This window comes from Parus major, chromosome 26, assembly GCF_001522545.3.
Source record: "Parus major isolate Abel chromosome 26, Parus_major1.1, whole genome shotgun sequence".
NCBI lineage: Eukaryota > Metazoa > Chordata > Aves > Passeriformes > Paridae > Parus > Parus major.
Window position 1 is genome coordinate 4,375,333 of NC_031795.1, and position 10,363 is coordinate 4,385,695.

Sequence of the window (10,363 nt, forward strand, 5' to 3'; positions counted from 1 at the left end):
GAGGGGATCTCCAGCGGTTGCTGCTCTTTCCCTAAGGGTGGAAACGCGGAGTTAATTCAGAGAGCCCAAATAACTCACCCCTCTCCCCTCCCTCTCCCCGTGAATGGGGTCAGGGAGGTTTGGGAGGGGAGGGGGTCAGGAGAGGTCAGGTGGGTTTTCCATCCCATCCCGAGGAGCCTGCCAGAGCTATTCTCCATGCTGCATTTCCCATTCAGCGCCGCTGAATGGGCGCTGAGGGCTGTGAAAGCTCCCCCAGCTCGCTCCCCTTGAGCTCTCTCCCACCCCTTCTTCCAGAGGGCTCCCAGGGAATTCACAAAGGGCCCCAGGGAAGGTTGGGGATGGAATGTTTGGGGTTGTGAGTGGCGAGATTTTGCCTTTCCCTCTCTCTGGGTGCCAAACCTGGCGTGGGCAGGGAAGGTGAGGATCAGTCCTGGGGGTGGCTGGGTTGGAGCAGCCCCACCTGAGCCAAGGGATTTCCTTTCCTAAGGGAAAAAGGCAGCCCTGACAGGTCAGAAATATTTAATAATAAAACCATCAAGTGGTTTGGGTCGGAAGAGGTTTAAAATCTCATTTTGTTCCACTCCCATGCCACATGCACCATCACCTTCCACCATCCCAGGATGTTCCAACCTGGGTTTGGGCACTTCCAGGGGTGGGGGCAGCCACGTTTTCTGTGAAAAACCCATTCCAGTGCTTCAGCATCCTCACCCTGAATCAAACTCTCTGCTGGCTGGTCACTGCTGTTTGTTGAGCTGTGGAGGAGGTGCACAAGCACCACAAATCAAAGCCTGCAGCCACATTTAACGTCATCTCTTGCTCCCTCTGCACCGGTTCCAGGGATTATGGAGTAGCAGGACATGGATTCCTCCAGGAATAAATCAGTTTTTTCTCTGCCATGTAAGTACACCCACATTTTAATTTTGAAATAGCCAGCCCTCACTCTTCACTCTAAACACTGCTGAGATGTGATTTCCTCTAGGACCCTGTGCTGGGAAGGTTTAGGAGATTGGGAGGAGGAGAATCCTCTTTGTGTGTGTGTTTCCATCAATGCCCTGCACCTTTTCCAGGTGTTTTGGGGTTGGTTTTTCCTAAAATCTTCCCTGGCTTCATCCTCGGCTCTGCCTTTGTCCAGCACCGCTCTGCTCCTGCCCTGGACCCGCCCTCCCACCTGGCTGCCAGGTGAGGCAGCCTCCAGGAGTTGATCTCCTGTTTCTCTGCAGGGAAAGGGCAGGAAAAGTTGTGTTTGTGAGCTTTAAAAACAGCCCAGGAGGCCGTGGAGATGGTTTGGTTTTCCCCAGGGAGGGAGAAGGAAGAGCAGCTGATGTCCCGTGGCACGCCAGCTCCAGGAAAAGCCCCACATGTGGCTCCCTTCTGCTCCCAAGTGCAGGAAACATCCAAAAATCCCTTTTTTGGGGGCTGCTGTTGTCTTTGTCAAGGTGCTCCTTGAGCAGGAAAGGACAAATTCTGTTCCTGATGTGGGAATTTGGGGAAACTGAGGCTGGAGGGGGAGAAGTGCCAGGGTGACCTGGACCAGCTGTCCCCGTGGGGCTGGGGAACATCTCCAAAACCCCTCTGGGATGGGCAGGGTGCTGCTGGAATCTCCCAGCTGGGGATGGATTTTCCTGACTCCTTCCACGCCAGAGCCAGAGTCCAGGGGATAAATCCCCCTGGGAAAGGCTGGATTTGGGGTTTGAGGAAAGGCTGTTTGATCTTGCTGCTGCTGCTGGGGCTGTCACTCAGGGCCAGCCTGTCACCTGCAAAGCTGCAGGGACGTGGTTTAAAAAGAAAACACCAACCCCTCGTCCTGAATCTGCACCACAGCCCAGCCAGGGAGGGTGATAAATGCGAATATCAGGGTTTTTTGGGGGGCAGAAGTCAGGTGTGAGCCCAGAGCTGGCGTTTCCTCAGGGCAGAACCCTTTGGGGGGTGGCAGCAGCGTTTGCTCAGCCCTGAGCGAGGGGCCCGGGTGTGTGGTGTCAATAACTCCACTGTTATCAGCAGAAAGGGAGGGCCCTGAAACCAAACCTGCGCTGGGTTCCACCTCTGCTGCCCTGCAAACACTCAGCTGAGTGCACCTGCCAGGAACCAGGTGAGTCCTGGCTCCCTGAGCCTCCCAAACCTCCCTTCTCCAGCCCCTCTCTCCTCACAAATCAGCAGTTCAGGGGATTTTCCTGCTCAGCACTTCTCTGTGTCGCTCTTCTGTGGGAAAAATTTACAGTAATTAATGGGTATTGGGATAAAGTTCATCATCTGCTGCAATTTTGTCTGCAGCTTTATTGCAGTTGAGACTCCTCTGGCTGTTTGTGATTGTTGCTCCAGGGATTTATTTTCTCGTTAAAGCCCTCTGAGGGTGTGGAGAGGGAGGAGAGGTCTGCTCCTACCTGCAGACAAGAAATCCAGCTCTGCCTCCACACTGGAATCCTCAGGCAGATGGACAGATCAGATCCCTGCTGCCTTCCCTGTGCTCTGCACAGCCCTAAAAGGGAAAAAAAACAACTTTTAATGTGTGTGAAGCATCTTTTGGGGTTTATTTCGGGATAACTCCCCCTCTCTTACAGCAGACATTACATCCCCCGCCGAGGGCCGGCTCTGAGCCGTGGTGGCTCGGTTCATTTTGTGACTCTGGGTTTGTGCTGCTGGGGCTGGAATTCCTCCTCCCAGGGCTGGGATGCAGCTGGGCACCCTCTGAACCGAGCCAGGCTGACACATCCTGAGTCTGAGCCACATCTGAGCAAGGTGGAGGGATGCTCTGGAGGGATGCTCAGCCCTCCTGCGGCTGCCGAGCCTTCAAAGCCTCTGGTGCTTGAAGCAAAACCTTTGCTGTTCCCCCTCTGTTTGCTGTTTGACCTTGGGCAAGGCGTTTAAATGTTGAAAAGAGGGATCTTCTGTGAGGTGAAGGGTCCCAAAAGGGGAATAATTGGTATTTATCGAGCGGCACCGGCAGCTCCCCAGCTCAGGAGTGGCATTTCTCCACAGCAGCAAGAGGCAGGGAGCGATGGCTGAGCCTCATCCCCACCCTGCCAGCCTCCCCCAGCCACCCCCTGGTGGGTCATCAGCTGCTGGTGACACGGGGAGGGAGAGAAAAGTGACAAAACCATCTGGTCTGTGCCTGCCAGCACACACCAGGCAGCGAGGGGGGCTCGGGGTGTCACCAGACCACTGCCCCAGGAGCTGGGAGCAGATCCTGCTGGGCTGGCTACCAGGGACCTCCGAGCTCCTGCTCCCTCCTGGCCCAGCCCCTGCCCCATCCCCTGGCCTCTCCCCTCCGGAGGAGCCGGAGAGAAGGGAGCAGGGCAAATAAATGACTCAGTCTAATGAGTAAGGTAATTGCCATTCGCTGTTAGATGAGGCTAAAGTGGGTCAGGTTTGTTTGTGAAACTCCACGGAGGCACCATCTGCTCCCTGTGCCCCATCCCGGGGGCTGGGGATGGGGTTTGGGTGAAATTGCTTCCCTGGGAGCCTGGGGAGCAGCGCTGGGGTGTGGTGGTGGGCTCTGGGGATGGCCCCCTGTGGCTGCAGGCGCTCCCCTGATCCTTGCAGGGGGCTCTGAAATGATTTCCTTGGGAGAGGAGACCCCAAATCCTTTCTGCCATCTGGGAGAGGTGTCTGGACAGGATGGAGAGGTCACCAACCCTCCAGGGCAGCACTGGCTTTTCCCAAACCCTGTCCCAAACCCTTGTGAAGACAAACCTGGCACCGACAGAGCTTTCACCCTTTAACCTGCCCCTCTCCCAGAGCCCTTTGGGACGGGGACTGTCCCTTCCAGCAGTGACACATCCGTGTGGCCCCTGGATTTCCCCCGTTCCTCACTGTGTTAACGCTCTCTCCCCACAGCCTGTGAGCAGCAGGGGAAGCCTGCAGCAGGATCCCTGCCCCGGCTCTCCACATCCCACCAGAAGAGGAAGAGGAAAAGACGGTTCCTTCGCCGTTGATAAAATGGGAAGCAGCATCTCGCCAGCAGCCCGGGAAGGGAAGCTCCGATCCTTGCCTGGGGGGCATCCCTGGGATCTGTGCAGCTGGCAGGACACGGCCCTGTGCCACTGAGGGGTGGGGACAGCGTGGCTGGGGACAGCATGTCCTTGCAGAGCCGCCGGAGCCAGCTGCTGCTGGTCAACTCGCTGACCTTCGGGCTGGAGGTGTGCCTGGCCGCCGGCATCACCTACGTGCCCCCACTGCTGCTGGAGGTGGGCGTGGAGGAGAAGTTCATGACCATGGTTTTGGGTAGGCAGCTTTGGTCACCTCTCTGAGGTGTTTGTGGGGGTTTTTTATTCCGAACAAAATGGAATAATTTGGAGGGTGGGGGTGAGGAAGGGCGGGGAGAGCTGCTCCCTGCAGGGGACCCACCGAAACTTCCCAAATTCCCGAAACATCCCGTTTTTGGGGCGCTGTGTCCCTGTGACACCCCCCTGTCTCTTTCCCAGGGATAGGCCCTGTCCTCGGGCTGGTTTTTGTGCCTCTGATCGGCTCGGCCAGCGACCACTGGCGCAGCAGCTACGGCCGGAGGAGACCTTTCATCTGGCTGCTGTGCCTGGGGGTGCTGCTCAGCCTCTTCCTCATCCCCCACGCCAGCAGCCTGGCCAGCCTGTGTGCCCTCAACCCCCGGCCTCTGGAGATCGCCTTCCTCATCCTGGGCATCGGGCTGCTGGATTTCTGCGGCCAGGTGTGCTTCACCCCGCTGGAGGCCCTGCTCTCCGACCTCTTCCAGGAGCCGGACAACTGCCGCCAGGCCTTCTCCGTCTACGCCTTCATGATCAGCCTGGGGGGCTGCATCGGCTACCTGCTGCCAGCCATCGACTGGGCCTTCCTGGCGCCCTACCTGGGAGGGCAGCAGAGCTGCCTCTTCAGCCTGCTGGCCCTCATCTTCCTCGCCTGCGTGCTGGCCACGCTGTTTGTGACGGAGGAGGCGGCCCAGGGGGATGTCCCAGAGGGGCCAGCGCTCAAGGACGTGTCCCCCAAGGTGTCCCTGGCGTGCTGCTGCTGCCGGCTGCCGCGGGGCTGGTGGCTGCTGCAGGGCAGGCAGGTGCTGCGGGCGGCCAGGAACGTGTGCGCGCTGCTGCCGCGGCTGCACGGCCTCTGCTGCCGCATCCCCAGGGTCATCCGCCGCCTCTTCGTGGCCGAGCTCTGCAGCTGGATGGCTCTCATGACTTTCATGCTGTTCTACACGGATTTTGTCGGGGAAGGGCTGTACCACGGCGTGCCCAGGGCCAAGCCGGGCACGGAGGCCAGGCGTCGCTACGATGAAGGTGAGAAGCGAGCCGGGTGTTCCATGGGATGGGAACATTTACTGGGAGCTCGGGATGGGGCTCAGCTCTGTTGGTAATGCAAAAAACAACTCAAAAAAAGCTGCAGCAAGCTTGGCTTTCTGTGGCTAGGCCGGGCAAGAACGTTTTCCCGTGGCTCCCAGAGCGTGGCACAGCTTGGGAAACACCTCCTGGTTGTTGCCAGCACGGATCTGGCAGGGCAGCCTGGCCTGGGGCTGGGCTGTTGGCTGGCAGAACCAACAGGAGCAGGATGGAGCTGCCTCTGACACTCCTGGCTCTGCTCTCCCTCCTTTCCCAGCGAGGGCTGAGGGTGCTCCCCATCCTGGGGGTGCGGATGGTGGGGAGCAGAACCGGGCTGTGCTCTGTAGCGGTGAGGTGGGATTTGGTTCTGGTTCTGGGAGCTCTCCAGCAGCTTTCCCAGCTCTCAGCCCCCTCTCCAGTGCTTCAGTGCTGCCACATCTGCCCCAGCAGCCCTTCACCTGCTCACAGGTGTTACCTGCAGTCCCATTTTGGCTGCTGCCTTGTGCCAGAGCCTCTCCTCCTTGCCTCACCACCCTTTCCCTCTCCTTAATCCATATCCTTTATCCTGGAGGCACCTTCCTGGCCCTCCTCCTGCAGTTTTCCACTCGGAGGGCCCTGCAGCACACTGCCCCTTTGTGCTGGGTGTCTGTTTAACTTCCAGGCAGCTTAATTATTATTTAACACTTGCACTGTTTAGCTGCCGGCAGGTCAGCCCTGCATTGTGCCGCCCGTCATAGAAACATGTGTTGAGTAATGATCCCCGCTCCAAAGAGTTAATGGCTTTAATTCCCTGAAATCTGAGCCATCTTTGGGAAGGGGTAAGGTCCGGATCGCTGCCGGATACGCAGCTCAGAGCATGTTCTGTACTTTACCTTGGCCCGAGCACAATTCCCCGCTGCCTTTGTTCTGCTGCTGCTGCCTTTGGCATCAGATAACGACAGGTCCTGGTTCAGCAGCAGGTGACAGGTCCTGGGGCCAGAGCCGTGACTTCCAGAGACAGGGGTGGCATTTCCCACCTCCCTCGGGGGAGGGAGGGAGGGAGCTGGGGGTGGCTGCTGCAATCCTGGAATTTGTTGGGTGATGCTGCTCTGCTTCCCCAGCCGGCCCAGGCTGGCAGGGCTGGCAGTGCCTCAGTCTGCTCGGGACTGAAGCAGGGGGAAGGATGTTATGGGGTTAGGGATTGACAGGGATCATTTTGGGGTTAGAGACTGACAGGGATCATTTTGGGGTTTGGGACTGACAGGGATCATTTTGGGGTTTGGGACTGAGAGGGATCATTTTGGGGTTAGGGACTCTCAGGGATGTTTTTGGGGTTTGGGACTCTCAGGGATGTTTTTGGGGTTAGGGACTGAGAGGGATCATTTTGGGGTTAGGGACTGACAGGGATCATTTTGGGGTTAGAGACTGACTGAGATGTTTTTGGGGTTAGAGACTCTCAGGGATGTTTTTGGGGTTAGGGACTGACAGGGATCATTTTGGGGTTTGGGACTGAGAGGGATGTTTTTGGGGTTAGGGACTCTCATGGATGTTTTTGGGGTTTGGGACTGACAAGGATGTTTTTGGGGTTAGAGACTGACAGGGATGTTTTTGGGGTTTGGGACTGTCAGGGATGTTTTTGGGGTTTGGGACTGAGAGGGATCATTTTGGGGTTAGGGACTGACAGGGATGTTTTTGGGGTTAGAGACTGACAGGGATGTTTTTGGGGTTTGGGACTGAGAGGGATCATTTTGGGGTTAGGGACTGACAGGGATGTTTTGGGGTTAGGGACTCTCATGGATGTTTTTGGGGTTAGGGACTGAGAGGGATGTTTTGGGGTTAGGATTGACAGGGAAGGATATTTTTTGAGTTAGGGACTAACAGGGATCTTTTTGGGGTTAGGGACTGACAGAGAGGGAAGGATGTTTGGGGATTTGGGATGGAGACCAGGATGTTTTTGGGGTTAGAGATTTACAAGGAAGGATATTTTTGAGGTTAAGGACTGATGGAGAGGGAAGATGTTTTTGGGGTTAGGGACTGAGGGAAGGAATTTTTGGGGATTTGTGACTGAGAGAAGGATTTTTTGGGGTTAGGGACTGAGTGCAGGATGTTTTTGGGGTTAGGGACTGACAGAGAGGGAAGGATATTTGGGGTTAGGGACTGACAGAGAAGGAAGGATATTTGGGGTTGGGGACTGAGAGCAGGATGTTTTTGGGGTTAGGGACTGACAGAGAGAAGGATATTTGGGGATTTGGGATGAAGAGCAGGATATTTTTGGGGTTTGTGACCGATGGCAGGATGCTTGGCCGTGTTTACCCGGGGGGCAGCCAGGGCAGCGTCCATCACCCCTCTGCACCCACAGGTGTCCGGATGGGCAGCCTGGGCCTCTTCCTGCAGTGCATCACCTCCATCTTCTTCTCGACAATCATGGACCGGCTGGTGAAGCGCTTTGGGACGCGGGCAGTGTACCTGGCCAGCGTGGTGTTCTTCCCCGGGGCCGCCTCTGTCATGTGCCTGTCCCACAGTGTCACCGTGGTCACCATCTCCGCCGCCCTGACGGGATTCACCTTCTCCGCCCTCCAGATCCTGCCCTACACGCTGGCATCCCTCTACCACCACGACAAACAGGTGGGGATCTGCTCCAGGACAGCCAGGCCTTGCAGGTTTTTATGTTTTTCCCATGTTTTAGGGAAACTGCTCTGGTTTAGTTATCCCTGTGTGAATTCTTCAACTCTGCCAGTGCTGCAAAACTCAAGGATTTTCAGCCCTCACAGGTGCTGCTTTCCAGTTTTCGTCCACAGCACCACGATCAATAAAATGAAAAGCGAAGCTCATCCTATTCCCTCAGCTCCAGGAAAAATAAACCTTGTGCAGCTTGTGACAGCAGCACCAAAGCTCGTAATGCTGTCCCACAGATGTTATCCTTGTGGAGAAGTCCTAGGAGGTTCCCGAGCTGCACGCTGGATTAATGGGAGTTTCTCTTGTGCTGCAAATGCAGAATTAATTTGTGGTTTGAGAGCAGCTCTTTCATCCCGAGGGCAGTGGCTGGCTGTGCCGTGCAGCGAGTGGGAGCTGTTACCACAGGCATCCAGATGTTCCCATTGAAGGAACCCTCCGGAACAGCCCAGCCCGACTGGCACCAGGAATCCTGTCGGGGAAGGGGGTGAGGGAATGTTGGGCTTGGCAGGAGCTGCAGCTTGGCTGGGATCTCCCCGTGGATGTTTTATCGATGGAATGAAACCCAAACTCCACGGGCTGGGAAGGGGAAGGCCGCATTCCCAAAGCTGGGAGTGCAGAGAGGGAGGGCACAGCTGGCTTTGGTCTCTCCTGCCCGTGGTGTGTTGGTGTTAACAAATGCTCTGTGGGAATGCTCCAGAGACCTCACAGCGTGAGCAGAGCGAGGCAAAAGAGAGTGAGAAGGGAAAGATTTGGCTTCCCTCTGCTCCCCTTTTCCTGGCTGGAGTGAGGAGGATCTGGGCAGGCAGATGAGGCGGCTTGGCTGAGGTTTGTTGCAGAGCTGAGAAAAGAGCCCTTCCCTGAGTTCCCAGGACTGTTGTGTCCCAGCTGGTGGCACTTTTAAGCATCCCAGATGAGAAGAAGTGGCTGCTCATCCTGGGCTCTGGGCTTGGGTTCCCAGTCACCCACCCCACAATCCCCAAACCCCAAAGCCCAAACCCCAAAGCCCAAACCCCAAACCCCAAACCCCAAACCCCAATCCCCAAACCCCAAAACCTGCTGCTTGGTGCCCTGGGTGTCTGATACCCCACAGCACACCCCGGCTCTTCACTCCTGCCCTGCTCAGCTGATCTCAGCATGGGCTCAGGTTCCTCCTCCAGTGAGGAGGTGACAAAAGCACGAGATGTCCCCAGGCTGGCTTTGGGCTGTTGAGCCCCGGAGCACGGCCCAGTCCCCGCTTGGCTGGGTTCCCCCGGTGAGTCAGGGCTGCTTTGGATCCTGTGCCAGTCGGGAAGAGCCAGCCTGGCTCCTGGAACCCACCTCACGTGGGCCAGGCTCAGGCTGGCACTCCCCTGAACGCACACAAAGCTCTGGTTTTGCTCTCCTGCACAAAAACAAGTCCCCCTCAGAGCCCCAGCTCCTTCCTCACGCTCCTCCCTCCTTCCCGCAGGTATTTCTGCATAAATACAAGAGGAAAGAGGAGGAAGATGCCGCTCTGCTGGACAAGAAATCAGCTTTCTCCAAGGGGCTGCTCTCCAGCCAGAAGCTGCCTTACCAGAATGGCCACACTGGGAACCTCTTCTCCTCCTCCTCCTCCTCCTCCTCCTCCTCCTCCTCCCCTCCGGCCGTGTCCAGCTCGGCTCTGTGCGTCAGCTCCTCCTGCGAGGTGTCCCTGCGGATGGTGGTGGGAGAGCCGGAGCCGGGGGCTCCTGGCCGGGGGATCTGCCTGGACCTGGCCATCCTGGACAGCGCCTTCCTCCTGTCCCAGGTGGTGCCCTCGCTCTTCATGGGCTCCATCGTGCAGTTCACGCAGTCGGTCACCGCATACATGGTGTCGGCCGCTGGCTTCGGACTGGTCGCCATCTACTTCGCTACCAAAGTCGTCTTTGACAAGGGGGACATGGCCAAGTGCTCGGTGTGACACCGGGGGTGGCAGCAGGTGGCAGAGCGGGACGTGGGTGTCCCCAGGGTCTGGAACCGGCCGTGTGTGTCCCCAGGGATGTCACCGGCTGTGTGTCCCCAGGGATGTCACTGGCCATGTGTGTGTCCCCAGGGATGTCACCGGCTGTGTGTCCCCAAGGCCTGGCACTGACCATGTGTGTGTCCCCAGGGATGTCACCGGTCATGTGTGTCCCCAGGGATGTCACTGGCCATGTGTGTCCCCAGGGATGTCACCAGCCGTGTGTGTGTCCCCAAGGCCTGGAACTGACCATGTGTGTCCCCAGGGATGTCACCAGCCGTGTGTGTCCCCAGGGATGTCACTGGCCATGTGTGTCCCCAGGGATGTCACCAGCTGTGTGTGTGTGTCCCCAGGGATGTCACCAGCTGTGTGTGTGTGTCCCCAGGGATGTCACCAGCCGTGTGTGTGTCCCCAGGGATGTCACCAGCTGTGTGTGTGTCCCCAGGGATGTCACCAGCCGTGTGTGTGT

General features: G+C 57.5%; 1 protein-coding gene across 4 annotated transcripts in view; it reads left to right on the forward strand.

Moving 5' to 3' along the window:
* SLC45A3 (solute carrier family 45 member 3) overlaps nucleotides 1–10,224 on the forward strand; it is a 24,323-nt gene extending 14,099 nt beyond the window's left edge. For 2 of the 4 annotated variants that reach the window (XM_033519899.1, XM_033519900.1), the window contains 6 exons: nucleotides 838–897; nucleotides 2,002–2,089; nucleotides 3,835–4,221; nucleotides 4,422–5,243; nucleotides 7,621–7,886; nucleotides 9,385–10,224. In XM_033519899.1, coding sequence (XP_033375790.1) covers nucleotides 4,074–4,221; nucleotides 4,422–5,243; nucleotides 7,621–7,886; nucleotides 9,385–9,855 — 1,707 coding nt within the window. In that variant the 5' untranslated portion in view covers nucleotides 838–897; nucleotides 2,002–2,089; nucleotides 3,835–4,073 and the 3' untranslated portion in view covers nucleotides 9,856–10,224. Of the gene's footprint in view, nucleotides 1–837; nucleotides 898–1,080; nucleotides 2,090–3,834; nucleotides 4,222–4,421; nucleotides 5,244–7,620; nucleotides 7,887–9,384 lie in introns of those variants that run through there. The other 2 variants (XM_015650881.2, XM_015650884.2) reach the window with 2 other exon arrangements.
* The last annotated feature ends 139 nt before the right edge of the window (nucleotides 10,225–10,363 follow it).